Here is a 24,106-nt window from a genome sequence, read left to right as displayed (position 1 = left end):
CCTGCATCTACCCTGTCAAGTCCTGTTAGAATTTTATAGGTCTCTATGAGATTCCCCCCTCACTCTTCTGAACTCCAGCGAATGTAATCCTAACCGACTCAATCTCTCCTCATACGTCAGTCCCGTCATTCCAGGAATCAGTCTGGTAAACCTTCACTGCACTCCCTCTATAGCAAGAACATCCATCCTCCAATCAAGAGACCAAAACAGAACACAATATTCCATGTGTGGCCTCACCAATACCCTGTATAATTGCAGCAAGACATCCCTGCTCCTGTATTCGAATCCTCTGCTATGAAGACCAACATACCATTTGCCTTTTTTACTGCCTGTTGCACCTGCATGCTTACCTTCAACGACTGGTGTACGAGAACATCCAGGATCCGTTGCATATTCCCCTCTCACAGTTTATAGCTGTTCAGATAATCTGCTTTCCTGTTTTTGCTACCAAAGTGGATAACCTCACATTTATCCACATTATACTGCATCTGCCGTGCATTTGTCTACTCACTCAACTTGTCCAAATCACCCTGAAGCCTCTCTGCATCCTCCTGACAACTCACCCTCCCACCCAGTTTTGTGTCATCTGCAAATTTGGAGATATTGCATTTAGTTCCCTCATCTAAATCATTAATATATATTGTGAATAGCTGGGGTCCTAGCACCGATCCCTGTGGTACCCCACTAGTCACTGCTGCCATTCGGAAAAAGACCCGTTTATTCCTACCTTTTGTTTCCTGTCTGCCAACCAATTTTCTATCCATCGCAATACACTACCCCCAATCCCATGCGCTTCAATTTTATACGCTAATCTCTTATGTGAGACTTTGTCGAAAGCCTTCTGAAAGTCCAAATAAACCACTTTCATTGGCTGTCCCTCATCAACTCTACTAGTTACATCCTCAAAGAATTCTAGTAGATTTGTCAAGCATGATTTCCCTTTCAGTAAATCCATGCTGACTGTGTCCGATTCTACCAGTGTTCTCCAAGTGCTCTGCTATAAAATCTTTGATAATGGACTCCAGAATTTTCCCCACTACTGACGCCCGGCTGACTGGTCTATAATTCCCTGCTTTCTCTCTACCTCCCTTTTTAAATAGTAGGGTTACATTAGCTACCCTCCAATCTGTAGGAACTGTTCCAGAGTCTATAGAATTTTGGAAGATGACCACCAATGCATCCACTTTTTCTAGGGCCACTTCCTTAAGTACTCTGGGATGTAGATTATCAGGCCCTGGGGATTTATCGGCCTTTAATCCCATCAATTTCCCCAACACCATTTCTCGACTAATACTGATTTCCTTCAGTTCCTCCCTCTCACTAAACCCTGTGTTCCCCACATTTCTGGTATGATATTTGTGTCCTCCTTTGTGAAGACAGAACCAAAGTATGCATTTAGTTGGTCAGCCATTTCTTTGTTCCCCATAATAAATTCTCCTGTTTCTGACTGTAAGGGACCTACATTTGTCTTCACTAATCTTTTTCTATTCACATATCTATAGAAACATTTACAGTTTTTATGTTCCCCGCAAGCTTGCTCTCGTACTCTATTTTCCCCTCAATCAATCCCTTGGTCCTCATTTGCTGAATTCTAAACTGCTCCCAATCCTCAGGTCTGTTGTTTTTTCTGGCGAATTTGTATGCCTCTTCCTTGGATCTGATGCTATCTCTAATTTCCCTTGTAAGTCATGGTTTGGCTACTTTTCCCATTTTACTTTTGTGCCAGACAGGATTAAATAATTGTTGCTGTTCATCCATGCACTCTTTGAATGTTTGCCATTACCTATTCACCATCATCCCTTTAAGTAACGTTTCCCAATCCATCATAGCCAACTCATGCCTCATGCCTTCGTAATTTCCTTTATTAAGATTCAGGACCGTAGTCTCAGAATCAACTACGTCACTCTCCATCTTGATGAAGAATTCTATCATATTATGGTTGGTCATCCCTAAAGGGTTTCGCACAACCAGATTGTCGATTAGTCTTCTCTCATTACACAATACCCAGTCTAGGATGGCCTGTTCTCTAGTTGGTTCCTCAACATATTGGTCCAGAAAACCATCCCTTATACACTCCATGAATACCTCCTCTACAGTATTGTGACTGATTTGCTCAATCTATATGCAGATTAAAATCACCCATAATTACAGATGTTCCTTTATTGCATGCGTCTCTAATTTCCTGTTTAATGCCATTCCCAATATCACCACTACAGTTTGGGGGTCCATATACAACCCCCCACTAACGTTTTTGCCCCTTAGTGTTTCTGAGATCTACCCATACCGATTCTACATCGTCAGAGTTAATATCCTTCCTCACTATTGCATTAATTTCCTCTTTAACCAGCAATGCAACTCCACCGCCTTTTGTCTGTCCTTCCTAAATACTGAATACCCCTGGATGTTCATTTCCCATCCCTGGTCACCTTGCAGCCATGTCTCCATATTCCCGACTATATCATACCCGTTTACATCTATTTGCGCGATTAATTTATCTACTTTATTGCGAATGCTCTGCGCATTAAGGCACAAAGCCTTAAGGCGTGTCTTTTTAACATTACATGTCCCCTTCCCACTATTTTTCACTGGCCCTGTTTGATTTCAGGCCCTTGATTTCTATGCCTATCACTTCTTATTTCCCTTACTGTCTTTTGTTCTTGTCTTTGGTTCCCCCTCCTCTGACTCATTGCAAAGGTTCCCACCCCCCTACCATTTTAGTTTAAACCCTCCCCAGCCACTCTAGCAAATATTCCCCCTAGAACATCAGTCCCAGTCCTGCCCAGGTGTAACCCATCCAGTTTGTACTGGTCCCACCTCCCCTAGAACTGGTCTCAATGCCCCAGGAATATAAAGCCCTCCCCTCACACCATCTCTTCAGCCACTTATTCATCCAATATATCTTGCTATTTCTACTCTGACTAGCACTTGGCACTGGTAGTAATCCTGAGATCACTACCTTTTCAGGTCCTTTTCAACTTACTTTCTAACTCCCTATATTCTGCTTTTAGGACCTCATCCTTTTTTGTTACCTACGTTGTTTGTACCAATGTGTACCGCAACCATTGGCTGTTCACCACCTCCCTTCAGAATGTCCTGTAACCGCTCTGAGATGTCCTTGACCCTAGCACCAGGGAGGCAACATATCATCCTGGAGTCTTGTTTGCAACCACATAAACGCCTATCTATTCCCTTTATAATTGAATCCCCAATAACTATTGCATTCCCACAATTTTTACTCCTCCCCTGTGCAGCAGAGCCAACCATGGTGCAACGAATTGGGCTGTTGCTGCTTTCCCCTGAGAGACCATTCCCCCAACAGTATCCAAAGCAGTATATCTGTTTTGCAGGTCAATAGCCACAGGAGATTCCTGCGCTGCCTGCCTAGTCCTCTTGCTCTGCCTGGTGGTCACCCATTCCCTTCCTGTCTGTGGGGTCTGAGCCTGCGGTGTGACCACCTCTCTATATGTGCTGTGCACGATACTCTCTGCCTCGCGGATGCTCCACAGTGTCCCCAGCTGCCGCTCCAGCTCTGAAACCCTGGCTTCCAGGAGCTGCAGCTGGAGACATTTCCTGCACACATGCTGGTCCCAGGCACTGGAATTGTTCCCGGATTCCCACATAGAGCACAAGGAGCACACCACAGCTTTGAGCTCTCCTGCCATGACTTAACCCTTTAAATTAAACCTTTTGGAAGAGGCTTAATATCAAATAATATCAATTGCTCTAACTAATGTTAGTAGGGTTACCAAAATAAACTGTTCTGTGGTGTATCGAGGATGTAAGTGGGTTTTCTGGAGGTTTTTTTTTTAAATGGGCTGCAGATACCAATTTAGGTACTGAAGTTAATGAAAGGGTTGATGAAAGATATGGATAATTCTTATCTACAACTTTAATCTTTTTAAAGAATTCTCTTGGGCTAGTTTGTGAAGGAATATCAGCAGAGGTTTGCAGTTTAATGTGAAGGTAGATTTGAATATTCTGTCAATAAAATATATTTTTCTGTGCCATGAAATACATCAGCTGTACTGAGATTTTACTGATTGTGCAAATTTTTGTGGTTGTAGGTCTTTGCCTTGAAAAGAGAGTATTTTACAGGCTGATTTCTGGACTCCATGCAAGTATCAATCTACACCTTAGTGCAAAATATCTCCTTGATGGTATGTACAAATTAAATTAAAACTTGGAATATTTCATTTGGGCCGGGGAGGTATTTACTGGTTAATGTGCAATATGTTTCAATGTGTTGTGCACTGGCATGTAAGGATGTAAATTCACAGTGGCAGATTTTATCTCAGGTGGGGCATGGAAGCTGGGAATTTTCACAGGCCTCAAGAGGAAAGTTAACACCTGCAGTTCCTCCTAATTAGTTTAAGAGCAAAGGCTTGGAAGCAGATTGTCTGTATAACTTCAAGTGGGGAATGGTAAATGGAGAGGAGAAAAAATTTGTAAAATGTCTATATTTGGTGCTTAATTAAATTGCTTTGGAGAAGCGAGGGCATGAATAACTCAGCCAGGTTATCCACTGTGCAGCATAGCCAAGCCATATAAATCAAGAAGTATTAGGGTTAAAACCATGTTCTGTGCTGTTAGTTGATTTCAACTGGCATGGCTGGATAGGAATGGTATAGTAGACCTCAGCACCAAGGTTGGGATTGGACCATGGTGCTTGTGTTTTGATCCAAGCTATCTAATAATGCATGCAAAAGGTGCATATGTATGGTTATTGAGTGAGGACATGACTCGGCTCCTTGGACAAATAGGTTATCAGCAGTTCCTGTCCAGTTGGAAATTTAATACACAGTTCTTGTACAGGACTAATTTCACAGAATAATACAGTGCAGAAGAGGCCCTTCGGCCCATCGAGTCCGCACCGATGCATTAAAGACACCTGACCTGTCTACCTAATCCCATTTCCCAGCACTTGGCCCATAGCCTTGAATGTTATGACATGCCAGGTGCTCGTCCAGGTACTTTTTAAAGGATGTGAGGCAACCCGCCTCTACCACCCTCCCAGGCAGGGATTGCAGACAGTCACCACCCTCTGGGTAAAAAAGTTCTTCCTCAAATCCCCCTTAAACCTCCCGCCCCTCACCTTAAACTTGTGACCCCTTGTAACTGACCTTTCAACTAAGGGGAACAGCTGCTCCCTATCCACTCTGTCCATGCCCCTCATAATTTTGTACACCTCAATCAGGTCACCCCTCAGACCTCTCTGCTCCAGCGAAAACAACCCAATCCTATCCAACCTCTCTTCATAGCTTAAATGTTTCATCCCAGGCAACATCCTGGTGAATCGCCTCTGCACCCCCTCCAACGCAATCACATCCTTCCTATAATGTGGCGACCAGAATTGCACACAGTACTCCAGCTGTAGCCTTACCAAAGTTCTGTACAACTCCAACATGACCTCCCTTCTTTTGTAATCTATGCCTCGATTGATAAAGGCAAGTGTCCCATATGCCTTTTTCACCACCCTATTAACCTGCCCTTCTGCCTTCAGAGATCTATGGACAAACATGCCAAGGTCCCTTTGTTCCTCGGAACTTCCCAGTGTCAGGCCATTCATTGAATACTTCCGTGCCACATTACACCTCACACTTTTCAGCGTTAAATTCCATCTGCCACTTTTCTACCCATTTGACCATCCCGTTTATATCTTCCTGTAACCTAAGACACTCCACCTCACTGTTAACCACTCAGCCAATCTTTGTGTCATCTGAGAACTTACTGATCCTACCCCCCACATAGTCATTTATATAAACGACACAGATGACTAACAATAGGGGACCCAGCACAGATCCCTGTGGTACGCCACTGGACACTGGCTTCCAGTCACTAAAACAGCCGTCTGTCATCACTCTCTGTCTCCTACAGCTAAGCCAATTTTGAATCCACCTTATCAAGTTACCTTGTATCCCATGTGCATTTGCTTTCTTGATAAGTCTCCCATGTGGGACCTTGTCAAAGGCTTTGCTGAAATCCATGTAAACTACATCAACTGCACTACCCTCATCTACACACCTGGTCACATGCTCAAAAAATTCAATCAAATTTGTTAGGCATGACCTCCCTCTGACAAAGCCATGCTGACTATTCCTAATCAAACTTTGCCTCTCCAAGTGGAGATAGATTCTCTCCTTCAGAATTTTCTCCAGTAGTTTCCCTGCCACTGACTTGAGACTCACTGGTCTGCAGTTCCCTGGCTTATCTCTACAACCTTTCTTAAATAGTGCGACCACATTAGCTGTTCTCCAGTATTCTGGCACCTCCCCCGTGGCCAGAGAGGAATTAAAAATTAGGGTCAGTGCCCCTGCAATCTCCACCCTCGCCTCCCACAGCATCCTGGGACACAAATCGTCTGGACCTGGAGATTTGTCCACTTTTAAGCCTTCCAAAACCTCCAATACCTTGTCGTTCCCTATGACAATTTGCTCAAGAACCTCACAGTCTCTCTCTCTCTCTCAGTTTCATATCTACATCCTCATTCTCTTGGGTGAAGACAGCTGTGAAGTATTCGCTCAACACCCTACCAATGTCCTCTGGCTCCACCCACAAATTTCCCCCTTGGTCCCTACTCTTTTCCTGGTTATCCTCTTCCCATTGATATACTTAGAGAATATCTTGGGATTTTCCCTGCTTTTACCAGCCAGAGCTTTCTCATATCCCCTCTTTGCTTTCCTAATTGCTTTCTTAAGCTCCATCCTACATTTTCTGTACTCCACTAATGCCTCCATTGATTTGCTCTCCTTGTATTTGCTAAAAGCCTCTCTTTTCCTTCTCATCGCACCCTGAATGTTTCTGGTCATCCATGGTTCTCTGGGCTTGTTGCTCCTACCTATTACCCTAAAGGGAACATGTTGGGCCTGTACCCTCCCCATTTCCTTTTTGAATGCCCCCCACTGCTCTTCTGTAGATTTCCTGACAAGTAACTCTTTCCAGTCTACCTTGTCCAGATCCTGCCTTATTTTACTAAAATTCGCTCTCCCCCAATCCAAAACCCTTTTTTTGCAACTTGTCTATTTCTTTCTCCATAACAAGCTTAAATTGTACCATGTTGTGGTCGCTAACACCAAAATGCGCCCCGACCAACACATCAACCACCTGTCTGGCTTCATTCCCCAGAATTAGGTCCAGCAGTGCACCCTCCCTTGTTGAGCTAAAATTTAATTTATTTAAATTATTTGATTAGCCTTTATCTTGGAATACATTCTAAAAATATGGATTCTTCTCCCTGTACATTTGGACAAGTTATTTAGCAAACAGGCAAAATCATGCTACATTATCCCTCTTTGAGGGCTTGACTCCCGATAACCTTGCAGAGTTCTTATGAAGAAAAAACAAAGGGAAATGGGGACAAATCTATTTTTTAGGGGTGGACAACAAATGTTGACCTTGCCAGTGACCCTCTCATCTCGTGAATAAAACAAAAATTATTTTTGACACAGAAGACCTATTAGGTGGCAAATGCAGGCACAGCCTTCTCCATGAATTGATGGTACTTCAGTTTGTTTTCAAAGGCACAGCACGTTGCAAGGAATTTTTAAATGTCACTGAAAACTGAAGAAGCTATTCAAAATAGTTCTAGTAGGGAATCCTTTCAGTCTGCATCAGTAATAGTTATTGCTCTTTTGTATCTTATTAAACCCAGTAGTAAGAAAGCACTGGGGGCGGTAGGGTTGCAGGGTGGGGGGGCGGAGGCTGGATAATTATCCATCAGTGCTTTGGTGGATTACCAGACCATGTATTACTATTCATTTGCATGGACAGTAATCTGACAGAGTGGATTGTCAGCCGACTGAAATCTGCATGATTTTCACTTCCCTTACTGCCCAAATGGTAAACTTAAAAAGTTAACTCCTTGCTTTTTGTTCTTTAAGGAAATGTGAATTTTGCAATGATAACTTCTTATGTATTTTGGAATAGTAATACATGGTCTGGTAATCCCACCAGAGCAGTGATGGATAATTATCCAGTCTCCTGCCCATACCCCCACCCACCCACCCCAGTGCTTTCTTACTACTGGGTTTGTTTAATAAGATAGAAAAGAGCAATAACTATTACTAATGCAGACTGTGTCTTAAGAGCATAGGCTGCTGGATTGAAGAGTGGTGGCTATTCTGTGCAGTGAATGCATGTGCCTTACTTCTTTGGCCTCCTTGTCTCGGGAGACAATGGGTAAGTGCCTGGAGGTGGTCAGGTGCCTTACTAGACACTGCAAAATGTATGTGCATTCATTGAACAGCAACAATTATTGTTTACCTAGGTATTACCAATTATAACACTTTTCAACATAATCTGAATACATCACTTTAACTATTATCTAATCTGTTTTTTCAGATGGTTGGGGAAGAACTAGATGGGGACCAAATTTAGAAGAATTCCAATGTCGGTTTCATCCTACTGAAACAAAAGGAGAAGGTCCAAGAAGGTTAAAAAACCTATATTTTTTGTACTTAATTCAACTGAGAGCATTGTCCAAAGTGGCTCTGTATTTTGAACGTTCGATTGTCGACTTGTACACTGGAAATGCAACAGAAGATGCAATTACCAAAAAGCAACTGCTGGACGTTCTCAGTGAAACTAAGTAAGAAAAATACTTAAAATGGGATGTGACAAAAGAATGATTGTGCAAAGTTATTTATTCATTTTTAGCCGTCATTTTAAAGTTCTGCTTCAAAACATATGGGAAAGAAAGAAACAACAATGGGTTTGTCGATCTCCATGTTGCCTTCACATAGCAAGTGGCTGGTGAGAGTGGAATTGGCAGCTAATATTTATCCTGTCCTCAGTTATCAAATTTAACTTGGTTGATACTCGATTTATGAAATTTGGCTGTTTGACAACACATGTTGTGAGCACTATCCTAGATTTGGGTGATCCACTGATTCTAGTACTGCTGGGACTTAGAAATGTCATCCATTAATCCCAGCTAATCGGGCTTGAATTGTATTGTTTCTGAGATTAAATTGATATCCTATTACGAGATGCCAGGAAGGACAAAGGCAGCCGATGCATGGGAACACCACCACCTGCAAGTTCCCCTCCAAGACGCCCACCATCCTGACTTGGAACTATATTGCTGTTCCTTCACTGTCGCTAGGTCAAAATCCAGAATCTCCCTTCCTAACAGTACTGTTGGTGTACCTACACCTCAAGAATGCAGCAGTTCAACAAGGCTGCTCACCACCAGCTTCTCGAGGGCAATTAGCGATGGGCAATAAATGCTGGCCTAGCCAGTGATGACCACATCCCAGGAACGAATTTAAAAATTACTGAAAATAGAGATATTGTCGAATCTTTTCATCTTGCACTCATCAGGACAATCCGCAAGATTCCCAATGTAAGGGAAAACAACAACTTTATACTGCAAGAGAAGAGAGTGCTGAGTGGTTGGCAAGTGAACTCTGGTAGAGGCGTTGCCACGGCGAATGCACCAGTTAACCGCCAACCTTTGTTTGAAATTTAAACCAGGCAGCTTGACTCTGGTCAAGGCATTACCCTGAGGAATGAACCACATATTAATACACAGGACCCTGTTCTTTGCAGACGGAATATGTACACACATTGCACCTGTTTCAGCTGAACAAAATAAGTGACAGCCATTCACTGGTTCATTCCTCAGGGCAATGCCTTCACCAATTAGTCAAGCTGCCTGGTTTAAATTTCAAATAAAGCTTGGCAGTTAACTGTCAGTCACAATAAACTGGTGCATTCTCCATGGCAACACCTCTACCAATCGGAGTTCACTTGCCAGCCAATTGGCATTCTCTTCTCATACAGTATAAAATTGTTGTTTTTCCCCTTATATTGGTATTTGTGCGGATTATCCTGATGACTGCAAGGCGAAAAGCTTCAACAATATGTATCTATTTTCAGCAATACTTTTAAAAAAAAAATGCACAAACACCAGCATAGACTTGTTGGGCTGAATGGCCTGTTTTGTGCAGTAAAATTCTATCTAATAGCTGAAATAGGGTGTGTTCAGGAAGAAAGATATGGTTTGCTTCCCAGAAACAAGCCAACCAATAACAGCAGCTTACGTTTATATAGTGCCTTAAACATAGAAAAATGTCCCAAGGCACTTCAGAGCGACCAGTAATCAGACAAAAATTAACACTAGCCCACAACCTTCTCTTTGTTCCTTTCAACCGACCAGCTCTGTAAGTCTCCTACCATTCCCACATCTTCTTTCTTTTCTTTCTTTTGGGCCTCCTTATCTCGAGAGACAATGGATACGCGCCTGGAGGTGGTCAGTGGTTTGTGAAACAGCGCCTGGAGTGGCTATAAAGGCCAATTCTGGAGTGACAGGCTCTTCCACAGGTGCTGCAGAGAAATTTGTTTGTTGGGGCTGTTGCACAGTTGGCTCTCCCCTTGCGCCTCTGTCTTTTTTCCTGCCAACTACTAAGTCTCTTCGACTCGCCACAATTTAGCCCTGTCTTTATGGCTGCCCGCCAGCTCTGGCGAATGCTGGCAACTGACTCCCACGACTTGTGATCAATGTCACACGATTTCATGTCGCGTTTGCAGACGTCTTTATAACGGAGACATGGACGGCCGGTGGGTCTGATACCAGTGGCGAGCTCGCTGTACAATGTGTCTTTGGGGATCCTGCCATCTTCCATGCGGCTCACATGGCCAAGCCATCTCAAGCGCCGCTGACTCAGTAGTGTGTATAAGCTGGGGGTGTTGGCCGCTTCAAGGACTTCTGTGTTGGAGATATAGTCCTGCCACCTGATGCCAAGTATTCTCCGAAGGCAGCGAAGATGGAATGAATTGAGACGTCGCTCTTGGCTGGCATACGTTGTCCAGGCCTCGCTGCCGTAGAGCAAGGTACTGAGGACACAGGCCTGATACACTCGGACTTTTGTGTTCCGTGTCAGTGCGCCATTTTCCCACACTCTCTTGGCCAGTCTGGACATAGCAGTGGAAGCCTTACCCATGCGCTTGTTGATTTCTGCATCTAGAGACAGGTTACTGGTGATAGTTGAGCCTAGGTAGGTGAACTCTTGAACCACTTCCAGAGCGTGGTCGCCAATATTGATGGATGGAGCATTTCTGACATCCTGCCCCATGATGTTCGTTTTCTTGAGGCTGATGGTTAGGCCAAATTCATTGCAGGCAGACGCAAACCTGTCGATGAGACTCTGCAGGCATTCTTCAGTGTGAGATGTTAAAGCAGCATCGTCAGCAAAGAGGAGTTCTCTGATGAGGACTTTCCGTACTTTGGACTTCGCTCTTAGACGGGCAAGGTTGAACAACCTGCCCCCTGATCTTGTGTGGAGGAAAATTCCTTCTTCAGAGGATTTGAACGCATGTGAAAGCAGCAGGGAGAAGAAAATCCCAAAAAGTGTGGGTGCGAGAACACAGCCCTGTTTCACACCACTCAGGATAGGAAAGGGCCTACCATTCCCACATCACCCTCTTAAAAATGTATGCTTCCTTGGAAATAAGGCACACATTATCCTCAACCTATATCAGTCCATCAGTCCCTGGGGCCTTAACTAAAACTTGGTGGTGACATGGCTCTCATCATCAGGTCCTAATTGACCTGGCACCTTACTCCTCTACCACCACCTTTTCAGTATCTCTCACTCTATCACATGTCTCATTCCTTCAAAATCTTTTCTTCTACCATTTGGGACTGCCCTGCTCACTTGAAAGCTTGTAATCTCCTCGCTCCTGTACTTTCTCAGTCCCTGCAGCAAGTGACTTCTCATCTTCAGTCATTTCATGCTTCACCTAAATTGCTCTTTTGTCCTAATTGAACCTCGCCCTCAACGTAAACCTTACCTATCATAAGTTGCTTATGCATCCCAGAAGCCTTGCCACCTCAGAGCTGTGTTAGAAATACAAAGGTATTTCTAATCAATTTCATTTTTCCCTTAACATCAGTGTGCTGCCTGCTCACCTCATCCCTTTATTTTTTGGAAAAATGCTATCCCTCAGCTCCCTTTTCGACACTCCTAACTTACTATCCTCTGGTCTTCCATCCACCTTGACACATCTGTGCTCAATAGTTCCCTTGTTCCTGCATTAAAGGCTTTCCCAGGTCCCTCGCTATCTCCCGTCCTTCCTATTCCCTATGGTAAAATTCTCCTTTAAATCTCCTGAATGCAGTGCGCACATTGTACACAACTTATTTGGTCGTTCATTGGCATTTTACCTCCATGTCCTTAATTGAAAGGTATAGATGATAAAAATAACAATTGTATTTATAAAATACCTTTAGCGTAAAATGTCCTAATGCATTTCAAAGCAGTGTGTGAAGCAAAATATGATACTAACCCACATAAGGAGCTATTAGGGCAGATGACCAAAAGCTTGGTTCAAGAGGTAGGTTTTAAGGAGTATCTTAAAAGAGGAAAGAGAAATGAAAAGGTTTAGGGGGGTAATTTCAGAGCTTGGGGCCCAGTCCGCTGATGGCATGGTCATCAATGGTGGAGCAATTAAAATCGGGGATGCTTGAGAGGCCAGAATTAGAGGAGCACAGATATCTTTGAGGGGGTTGGAAGAGATTAGAGATGGGGAGGGGTGAGGTATTTGTAACCAATGTTATGTGAGTGGTTCTATTTTTCTTTGCAAAAAGTGCTTTAAAAGCTGATATTTGAAGTGTGGACTGAGTGAAGTGTGCACAGACTGCAAGGCACCTGTTTCCAAGCAGCTCAACAGGGACACAAAGACTTATGACTGTCACATGACTTGATTGTGGGTTTTAGTTTCACTTTGCATTGTGAAAGAAGTGTGGAGTGGACCAACAGCATGCAGTGAGCTGGCTGGGACCTGTTTTCAGACCAGAGAAAAAGACCTACTCTCTGTAAAAGAAGACTTACCCCTCTTGGGAAAAGAAATCCTACATTTGAGGTGGTGGCTGTGGTCTTCCTGGAAAGAGAAAAGACCCAGGAAAAGAAGAGTTGCTACTCTGTGGAGGAAAACTGCTTTGCAGAGAGAAAGCCCCTGTACTTCGAAAGGTAACAAATTCCTATTGCCTCCAGTCTCTGGAAAATCTCTGCCTTAAAAGTGATTCCGGTTGCCTTTTGTGTTTTGGGAGCTCCTGAAATCTCAAGAAAGCTTCTATTGCTAGATTGTTTCTTCAAAACCCAAGTAGACCTGTTGCTCCACCCCTTTGCTGAAAAATCTGAGACGCCAGCTGCAGATGAACTGCCTTGAGCACCTACCCATCCCAGACTGTTCGTCAACCTCGCTTGGAGAGACTTTGAGTGGCATTCGACCCTGGGGAACCTCAAAGCCGGAAATATCCTACCAGACCGTGACAACCCAATTATTATTATTCCTAAGAAGCAGTTGTAAACTGAAAAAACCTTTTTCCCTGGTTAATTGGGTTTTTTTTAATGTATGTGTGTGTGCATGAGAGTTAGGAAGAATAAGAAGTTTTAAAAGAATCCTTTTCACATATGGAGTTATCTCATTATTGTTTATTAATAGTTAATTTTGTTGTTTAAAGAAACTTGGTTTGGTGTACTTTATTCTAGGGGACAAATACTGTTTAAGTTGGCTACTTTTCAGTAGGTGGGAAACTTTACTAATATGCTATGATCTGTGGAGTAGTGCATTACTCCCGCCTTGGTCATAATACCAAGGATGAAAATTTTAAAATTGAGGCTTTGCTTAACTGGGAGGTCAGCGAGTACAGTGGTGATGGGTGAACCAAATTTGATGAGTTAGGATATGGGCAGCAGAATTTTGGATGACTTGAGTCTACTGAGAGTAGAAAGTGGAAGGTCAGCCAGGAGTGCGTTGGAATAATCAAGCGTAGAGGTTTCAGCAGCAGATGAGCTGAGCTGAGATGGGATGGAGTCAAGTGATGTTACGGAGGTAGAAACAAGCCATTGTAGTGATGGCGCAGATATGTGGTTGCGTGCTCATCTCGGGGTCAAATGAGACCAAGGCTGTGAACAACCTGGATCAGCCCCAGATAGTTGCTCAGGAGAGGATTGAGTTGGTAGATAGGGAATGGAGTTTGTTGCGGGGTCCGAAGACAATGGCTTTGGTTTTCCCACTATTTGGAGGAAATTTCTGCTCATCCAGTAGTGGATGTCAGACAGGCAGTGTGACGATTTAGAGACAGTGGCGAGATGGTGGTGAGGTAGAGCTGGGTGTCGTCCGCATACACGTGGAAACTGACAATGTTTTTGGATGATGTCACCGAGGGGTACCGCGTAGATGAGGAATGGGGACAAGGATAGATCATTGGACGCCAGAAGTATTGGTGTGGGAGCAGGAAGAGAGGATATTGCAGGTAGTTCTCTGGCTGTGATTAGACATGACTTTTCTTGAAGGCAGACTAGAGGTGTGCAAAGGAAACCCAACGCGAGCCCGAGTTCCGGACCCGGAAGTCCGACCCCACTCGACCTGAACCGGGCACATGTCGTTGGGACCCGTCAGGGTCAGTTCGGGTGGCAGGCCTTTACATCAGTACATGGGTAAAGGCCTGCTACCCTTGCTGATCCGGACGGGATCTGACGGCATGTGGCGGTGGCGGGTTCGGGTCGGGCTTCCGGGTCCAGCATTCGTACTTGGGGCGGGTTTTCTTTGCACACCTCCATGGCAGACCACCTGCATGAACCAGACACAACTTTGGCCCCTTCCACAGAGTTTTGTCCACTGAAACTGATTCCATCATTCTCCCTCACTATTCATAATGTTCAGGCTGTTCATAATCTAAATTTATACTTGATCCTGAGTTAAGCACAAATCTCTCAATCTCTGCATCACCAGGATCACATCTTTCCACCTCAGCCCCTCTGCTGCTGAAAGTAAGGTCCATGCCTTTGTCAGTTCCAGGTGTTTACTCCTAGAGCCTTCCCCATGCCTGCCTGCCCGCCCTGCATCCTCCATCCCTCCTCACGTTTTCTGTCCCCTCCTAACTCTCTTCCTATCGCACCCTAATTGTACACCCTTGCTCTCAACATTGTCATTATTGTTAATGCTGTTAAAGTAGTAAATATTTTATTTTATGTTTTTCTTTCAAGTACCAATTCTGTAACTAGGCTGATCCAATGGGGTGATTAGAGCATCATGAATTAGCCATGCAGACCAGAAGGTTAAATGTTCGATCTCTATTCTGTGTTTAGTTTAGCACTATTAGTTGGCCTACTACATTGGCCTCTGTATCCCTCTGGAATAGAGAGGAAGAATGAGCCAAGGTTCCCGCTCCAGAGTGATCTTGCAGAAAAATGTGTGTGACGGATGTCTGGTTTGAACAGGATAGGGGCTTTGATGCCTGCACCCACAATTGAAATAGCCTGCCAACCTTCACTTTCTAGGCTCACACGGATGAGGGTCTGGAAAACTGGCTGTCTATGGAGCTATACCCCAAGGACAGTCAGAGCATTGGGAGAAAATTGGAAGGTAACAACAGAAGTATAGAAGAATTCACTGTTAAATAGCAGGAGTGATATTCCCCTGTTAGTGCATCTTTGTGTCTCTCAACACTGAGATGTGAGGACAAAACTTAGCATAAAATAGTTCAAAATGTATCTGGAAATAAAATTACCAATAAACCTTTTCTATAATCAGTATTGCTGACTTTAGAACACATTGTACTTCCATTGAATTGTTGAGTCTTGATTGTTTGACATGTAAGCAGACGATAGGTTGTGAATGTACATACTTTGGTTGTCCTCACAAATTATTTCTTTTTATTCAGATCCATTTTTAGAACTAGCCTCAAAATGTAGCTTCCACCCATCAGCCAAAAATGAGGACTTTGACTGTGCTTTTTCCCCTATTTTTAAAAATTGTGTGTTATGCATTCTTTCTCTTGTATTGTGTGAAATATTATTTTACTATGTTTGGCAATAAATGGTGTTTGATTAACTGTGGTTCTTTAGTTCCAGATTCACAAACCAGTGAGAATATGGTTCATCCATCCCTCTCACTGTGCCTTTGATATTTGCAATATATCACAGCAGTGCTTTGGAAATTTGTTTCAGTATTGCTTTATATTTTGACATTTAAAAATGTTCCATCTAATAAATCCATCTGATGCATAGAGCTTAAAAATGCAGCTATTCTGCTATCATTGTATTCCTTTTTAAAATTCTAGGATATAAGCGGTATTATTTCCATTGCACATTGAAAATGTCGGTTGATTAAAGCTGATTTTCTCATTACTTGATTGACCTGCGTTAAAATGCTTTCCCAATTTATTTTTAAAGTCCAATTTGTATTCTCTATTAATACTGTATTCAATTTTTCTTTGTTAAAGGTCATTTCCTATGCATTTTGATGAGAAGTCCATGTTTGCAGGCAACAAGAAAGAGGCTAAAACATTGAAGGTAAAATGTTGGTGTAGTATTTTGTGTAATTCAGTTATGCAAAAGAATTTTTCTTTATAGTGTGCAAAACTTAACCCTCCACCAAAACCACCTCTTGATTCCTTACTCAGCCTTTCAGTACTCTACTGCCTGTTCTCCTGCCACCATCTCAGGCTTGGATTTCCCCTTGGATAACCCCACAGCTTCCTTCTATGCCTCTCTCCCTGCCTGATTATGGTTTCCATAACTTGCAAAGCCCAAACTGTTGCAGTGGCCCATTTTGCCAATTCTCGGGTTGTACTTCCTGCTGCTCTGCTACTTCCTCTCTTTTCAGCAGCTTACCTTGTTTCACCCCTCTGACCTTTTTCTTCAAAATAGTCATTGTCTACCCATTCCAAGACCAACTCTGAGTTTCTCCTTGACCTAACCTCTCTGTCTCTGCACTGAGAAAATCCTCATCTTCTGTGAATCCAGTTTCCATCTCTATTCCTGTCACTCCCTCTCGTCTGAATTCACTGTCCATTCTTAACCTCACTCTCCATATAAACTCTTCTATCCATATTCACAGCCTCCCCCTCTGCCATCTTGTGTGGCCTCCCTACTCCCATCGCCATCTATGACCACTTGTCCCTTTCAGAACTTGCATTCTCCTACCAGCTTCCAACTCCATGTCCTCTACAACTCACTCACAACTGCACTTTCAAACTCAACAACTCATCACTTGGCCCTTTGTCACTTTTATATCTTTTTTTCAACCACTCCCTCATCCCCATCTTTGGTGTCTTTAGCCTTCAGCAGTTTAGGCTCTAAACTTGGGACTTCCCTCCTTAAACCTCTCCCTATCCACTTCCCCTTCCTCCTTTAAGATCCAGTTCTTTGACTATGCTTTACTCACACCTCGTGACATCTCCTTTCTTTGGCTTGGTGTCAATTTTATTGGATTACTCTTCTGTGAAGCTTCTTGGGACATTTTTTCCAAGTTAAAGGTATTAAATGTTGCTGTTGCCAATTGCTCTATTTTTAGTTCCTGCCGTTCTAAACAGCCCAGTGAAGCCTGAATAAATTTCAGCAACCTTCGGCAAGCAATTAAAGCAGAGACATTGTTTCCTAGTTGGAGAAGAGAAAGTGAATGTAGGAGAATCTTTTTGCCCTCTGATGCTGCAAATGGCGCAGCACACTGTAGAAGAGAGACTCTCGAGCACCTGATTGAAATGACAGAAAAATAAATACAGGACTCAGAGACTGCACACAATAGAAATCAAATAGTAACCCAAGATGCTACTGAAATATGTGCATCTCCAGCTTACAATGAGCATTCAAGAGACCTGAGATTTATATAATATATTGTGTTTGTATGTGTGTGTGTGTATATGTATACATAACTGAAATTAATCTTCTGACTGTACGAAGTTAAATTCAAGTGAGGAATTATGATTTTTAATCTTTTTTCCCAGGAGGAATTCAGACTCCATTTTAAGAATATCTCGCGTATAATGGACTGTGTTGGATGTGACAAGTGCAGATTATGGGGTAAACTGCAGGTTTGTTTGCAGAATATTCTCAAGTAATGCAAGTGATTTGGAGAAAAATCTGTGCTGATTAAAAACATTGCACTCGTAAATGGAATTGTGTGAATTGTGACAAATCACTGATTCTGAAACCGCTGGGGAACACTCAATTGTTATAACACAGAAGGAGACCATTCGGCCTGTCATATCCGTGCTGGTTCTCTGAGAGCAACTCGGCTAGATCCACTCCCATGTCTCTTCCCCGTAGCCCTGCAGATCTTTTCTCTTTAGGTAGTTATCCAATTCCCTTTTGAAAGCAAAAATTGAATTTACCTCCACCACGCTGTATCAGGCAGTGCATTCTAGATCCTAACCACACGTATTTTCTTAAGTTTTTCCTCATGTCACCTCTAGTTGCAGACCCTTATACCAGTTTGAATAATTTCTCTCTACTCTGTCCAGGACCCTCTTGATTTTGAACACATTTATCAAATCTCCTCTCAACCTCCTCTCCTCTAAGGAGAACAAGATCAGCTTGTCCAGTCTATCCATGTAACTGAAGCCCCTCAATCCCAGAACCATTCTCCAGTCTTTTCTGCACCCTCTCTAATGCCTTCACAGTAGAGGCCTGCTACCCGACCCGGACCCGACAACATGGTTCGGGTCGGGTTAGGCCCATCTTCCAGGGCTGGATTTCGGGCTCGGATTGGGTCGGGCCGGACACACACGGTAAGTGCTGTGCCGGTAAGTATTGGAAAAGAAACTTACCTGAGCTGGGAGTCCACGATGAAACTGAGTCTGCGCAGTGAGCAAGTGACGTCACTATGATGTCGTTGCACATGCACTGCAGCTTCGTGAGCTTCCCAGTCGGTAGGTAAGTAAAGGGATGGTCTGGCTCGGGTCGGGTCAAGTGGTGGCGGGGTCGGGACGGGCTCGGGGCAAAATCAGAGGGGCTCGGGTCCACTGTGGTTCATTCGGGTTTGGGTTGGGTTCTTTTTCCCGACCGAAAGCAGGCCTTTACTTCACATTGCTAAAGTGCGGTGCCCAAAATCAGACACTGTACTCCCACTTGAGGCCAAACCAGTGTTTTAAAAAGGTTCATGATAACTTCCTTGCTTTTGTACTCTGTCCCTCTATTTATAAAGTCCAAGATCCATATGCCTTCTTAACCACTTGCTCAATCTGCCCTGCCACCTTCAGTTTGTGCACCCGAGTCTGTCATAATCATAAGCAAGACATAGGAACTAAAGTAGGCCATTCGGCCCCTCGAGCTTGCTCCACCATTTAATAAGATCATGGCTGACCTGATTGTGGCCTTAATTCCACTTTCCTGCTGCCCCCCCCCGCCCCCCATAACCCTTGACCGCCTTGTAGATCAAAAATCTGTCTAACTCAGCCTTGAATATATCCAATGACCCAGCCTCCACTGCTCTCTGGTGAAGAAAATTCGAAAGATCAACAACCCTCTAAAAGACCGGAAACGACAACGGCAAACCCAGCCCTGTCGACCCTGCCAAGTCCTCCTTACTAACATCTGGGGGCTTGTGCCAAAGTTGGGAGAGTTGTCCCACAGACTAGTCAAGCAACAGCCTGACATAGTCATAGTCACGGAATCATACCTTAAAGACAATGTCCCAGACACTGTCATCACCATCCCCGGGTATGTTCTGTCTCACCGGCAGGACAGACCCACCAGAGGTGGTGGCACAGTGGTATGCAGTAGGGAGGGAATTGCCCTGGGAGTGCTCAACATCGACTCCGGACCCCATGAAGTCTCATGGCATCAGGTCAAACATGGGCAAGATAACCTCCTGCTGATTACCACCTACTGCCCTCCCTCAGCTGATGACTCAGTATTCCACCATGTTGAACACAACTTGGAGGAAGCACTGAGGGTGGCAAGGGCCCAAAATGTACTCTGGGTGGGGGACTTCAATGTCCATCACCAAGAGTGGCTCAGTAGCACCACTACTGACCAAGCTGGCTGAGTCCTAAAGGACATAGCTGCTAGACTGGGTCTGCGGCAGGTGGTGGGGGAACCAACACGAGGGAAGAACATACTTGACCTCGTCCTCACCAATCTGCCTGCCGCAGATGCTTCTGTCCATGACAGTATTGGTAGGAGTGACCACCACACAGTACTTGTGGAGACGAAGTCCGGCCTTCACATTGAGGATACTGTCCATCGTGTTGTGTGGCACTATCACCGTGCTAAATGGGATAGATTTCGAACCGATCTAGCAATGCAAAACTGGGCATCCATGAGGCGCTGTGGGCCATCAGCAGCAGCAGAATTGTACTCATCCACAATCTGTAACCTCATGGCCCGGCATTTCCCCCTCTCTACCATTACCATCAAGCCAGGAGACCAGAGTGCAGGAGGGCATGCCAGGAGCAGCACCAGGCATACCTCAAAATGAGGTGTCAACCTGGTGAAGCTACAACCCAGGACTACTTGCATGCCAAACTGCGTAAGCAGCATGCGATAGACAGAGCTAAGCGATCCCATAACCAACGGATCAGATCTAAGCTCTGCAGTCCTGCCACATCCAGCCGTGAATGGTGGTGGACAATTAAACAACTAACTGGAGGAGGTGGCTCCACAAATGATGGGGGAGCCCAGCACATCAGTGCGAAAGATGAGGCTGAAGCATTTGCAACAATCTTCAGCCAGAAGTGCCAAGTTGATGATCCATCTCGGCCTCCTCCTGAAGTCCCCAGCATCACAGATGCCAGACTTCAGCCAATTCGATTCACTCCGCGTGATATCAAGAAACAACTGAAGGCACTGGATACTGCAAAAGCTATGGACCCTGACAATATTCCGGCAATAGTACTGAAGACCTGTGTTGCAGAACTTGCCGCACCCCTAGCCAAGCTGTTCCAGTACAGCTACAACACTGGCATCTACCCTGCAATGTGGAAAATTGCCCAGGTATGTCCTATACACAAAAAACAGGACACGTCCAACCCGGCCAATTAGCGCCCCATCAGCCTACTCTCAATCATCAGTAAAGTGATGGAAGATGTCATCAACAGTGCCATCAAGCGGCACTTGCTTAGCAATAACCTGCTCAGTGACGCTAAGTTTGGGTTCCGCCGGGGCCACTCAGCACCTGACCTCATTACAGCCTTGGTTCAAACATGGACAAAAGAGCTGAACTCGAGGTGAGGTGAGAGTGACTGCCCTTGACCTCAAGGCAACATTTGACCGAGTATGGCATCAAGGAGCCCGAGCAAAACTGAGGTCAATGGGAATCGGGGAAAACCCTCCGCTGGCTGGAGTCATACCTAGCGCAAAGGAAGATGGTTGTGGTTGTTGGAGGTCAATCATCTCAGCTCCAGGACATCACTGCAGGAGTTCCTCAGGGTAGTGTCCTGGGGCCAATCATCTTCCTTCAATCATAAAGTCAGAAGTGGGGATGTTCGCGGATGATTGCACAATGTTCAGCACCATTCGTGACTACAGATACTGAAGCAGTCTGTGTAGAAATGCAGCAAGGCCTGGACAATATCCAGGCTTGGGCTGAAAAGTGGCAAGTAACATTCGCGCCACACAAGTGCCAGGCAATGACCATCTCCAACAAGAGAGAATCTAACCATCTCCCCTTGACATTCAGCGGCATTACCATCACTGAATCCCCCACTATCAACATCCTAGGGGCTACCATTGACCAGAAACTGAACTGGAGTAGCCATATAAATACCGTGGCTACAAGAGCAGGTCAGAGGCTAGGAATCCTGCGGCGAGTAACTCGCCTCCTGACTCCCCAAAGCCTGTCCACCATCTACAAGGCACAAGTCAGGAGTGTGATGGAATACTCTCCACTTGCCTGGATGGGTGCAGCTCTAACAACACTCAAGAAGCTTGACACCATCCAGGACAAAGCAGCCTGCTTGATTGGCACCCCATCTACAAACATTCACTCCCTCCACCACCGACGCACAGTAGCAGCAGTGTGTGCCATCTACAAGATGCACTGCAACAATGCACCAAGGCTCCTTCGACAGCACCTTCCAAACCCGCGACCTCTACCAACTAGAAGGACAAGGGCAGCAAATACATAGGAACACTACCACCTGCAAGTTCCCCTCCAAGTCACACACCATCCTGACTTGGATCTATATCGCCGTTCCTTCACTGTCACTGGGTCAATATCCTGGAACTCCCTTCCTAACAGTACTGTGGGTCTACCTACCCCAAATGGACTGCAGCGGTTCAAGAAGGCAGATCACCACCACCAGGGCAATTAGCGATGGGCAATAAATGTTGGCATAGCCAGTGACGCCCACATCCCATGAATGAATGAAAAAAAAATGGGAGACTCCTTATTTTGAAATTCCCCCACGAGTGGAAACATTCTTTCAGCATCTACCCTGTCAAGCCCCCTAGAATCTTTTTATGTTTCAGTAAGATCACCTCTCATACATCTAAACTCCACTGAGTATAGGCTCAGCCTTTCCTCATAAGGCAACCCCTGATCCCAGGATTCAGCCCCGTGTATCTTCTCTGAACTGCTTCCAATGCTCGTACATCCCTCTTTAAGTAAAGAGAACAAAACAGCGCAGAATTATAGGTGTGGTGTTACCAAACCTTTTACAATTGTAGCAAGACTTCCCACTTTTATACTACTTCCCCCTTGTAATAAAGGCCATTCCATTTGCCTTCCTAATTACTTGCTGTACCTCCATGCTGATGATTTGTGATTCATGTACAAGGACACCCAGATCCCTCTGTACCACAGCATTCTGCAGTCTCCATTTAAGTAATCTTTTTTACTCTTCCTGCCAAAGTGAGCAACCTCACATTTTCCCACATTATACGCCATCTGATCCTGATACTGAACCCTACTACATACCGTCCTCCAGTCCAAAAAAACATTCACCGCTACTGTTTCTTTCCACTCAGCCAACTTTTTATCCATACTACCACTGTCCTTACCATTTGTCCAACAACAAATCCATGCTGGCTTTCCTTAATTAGTCCGCATTTGTCCATGTGATTGTAAATTTTGTCCCAGATTATCGGTTCTAAAAGCTTTCCCACCAGCGAAGTTAAACTGACTGGCCAATAGTTGCTAGTCTTATCCTTACACCCTTTTTTGAACAAGAGTGTAACATTTGCAATTCTCCAGTCCTCTGGCACCACCCCTGTCTCTCAGGAGAATTGAAAAGTTATGGCCAGTTCCTCCTGTTATGATCCCCCTGGAGACTACCAGCAAATGAAAGAATCAAATCCACTGACTGATCCCAATTTAGGAAACCAAAAACCAAAGGGACAAGATTTCACTTTTATAAATTTTACTTTAACACAAACCAAAACCAACATGAACTAACAGTTAAAGCGTTGTCGATGTATGTATATCTTGAAGGTTACATGTTAATATCAGATGCAACAAAGGTAGTCTTGCTAGTCCTCTGAACAGGCTTATCAGCAAGATGGCATTGAACAGTCCTACAATACAACAAAATCAGGATCTTCCACAGGTAGTTATTTAAGTTCTGTCCTTCAGGGTGCAGATACAGATACGGAAGTAATGAGTTTCATTGGAGAGCGAGCAACGCTATGTTCCCTTTTACAGTTCAATCTTGTTACCTCTCGAACCACCTCTACCTTGCCCACTACCATCCTGATAGTGTGGCTCCGCTAGTAACTTTTGGTCAGCCCTCAGTCTGCACTTTTTTAACTGTAGTCAAATGGTTGCCTTGTAGTCTGCTTCAACTCCAAGAAAAAACTCTGTCCTTTGAAAACCTTTTAAAAACACACCAAGCTTTTAGCTGGCCTAACACTCTAGCGTTTTCTTGACAAACTCTCTCTCTCTTATTTTTCTCTCCCTCTTTTATTTTCTCTCTTATTTTCTCTTTTATTTTTCTCTTTTATTTTTCTCTTTTTTATTTTTCTCTTTTATTTTTCTCTTTTATTTTTCTCTTTTATTTTTCTCTTTTATTTTTCTCTTTCATTTTTCTCTTTCATTTTTCTCTTTCATTTTTCTCTTTCATTTTTCTCTTTCATTTTTCTCTCTTTTATTTTTCTTTCATTTTTCTCTCTTTTATTTTTCTCTCCCTCTTTTATTTTTCTCTCCCTCTTTTATTTTTCTCTCCCTCTTTTATTTTTCTCTCCCTCTTTTATTTTCCCTCTTTTATTTTTCTCTCATTTTTCTCTCTCTCTTTTATTTCTCTCTCTCTCTCTTTTATTTTTCTCTCTCTCTCTCTCTTTTATTTTTCTCTCTCTCCCTCTCTTTTATTTTTCTCTCTCCCTCTCTCTTTTATTTTCTCGTATTTTTCTCTCATTTTTCTCTCTCTTATTTTTCTCTCTCTTAT

The 24,106-nt window shown here is 44.0% G+C and overlaps 1 protein-coding gene across 2 annotated transcripts in view; it reads left to right on the top strand.

Moving 5' to 3' along the window:
• Window positions 1-24,106, top strand: part of ero1b (endoplasmic reticulum oxidoreductase 1 beta) — a 111,859-nt gene that overhangs the window by 53,939 nt on the left and 33,814 nt on the right. For both annotated transcript variants that reach the window (XM_068020769.1, XM_068020776.1), the window contains exons 11-14: window positions 4,065-4,157; window positions 8,338-8,584; window positions 16,229-16,298; window positions 17,732-17,818. In XM_068020769.1, coding sequence (XP_067876870.1) covers window positions 4,065-4,157; window positions 8,338-8,584; window positions 16,229-16,298; window positions 17,732-17,818 — 497 coding nt within the window. The remainder of the gene's footprint in view (window positions 1-4,064; window positions 4,158-8,337; window positions 8,585-16,228; window positions 16,299-17,731; window positions 17,819-24,106) is intronic.

This window comes from Heterodontus francisci, chromosome 3, assembly GCF_036365525.1.
Source record: "Heterodontus francisci isolate sHetFra1 chromosome 3, sHetFra1.hap1, whole genome shotgun sequence".
In the NCBI taxonomy this organism is placed as follows: Eukaryota; Metazoa; Chordata; class Chondrichthyes; order Heterodontiformes; family Heterodontidae; genus Heterodontus; species Heterodontus francisci.
Note: the sequence above shows the minus strand (reverse complement) of the source record. Positions and strands in the feature narration are given on the sequence as shown.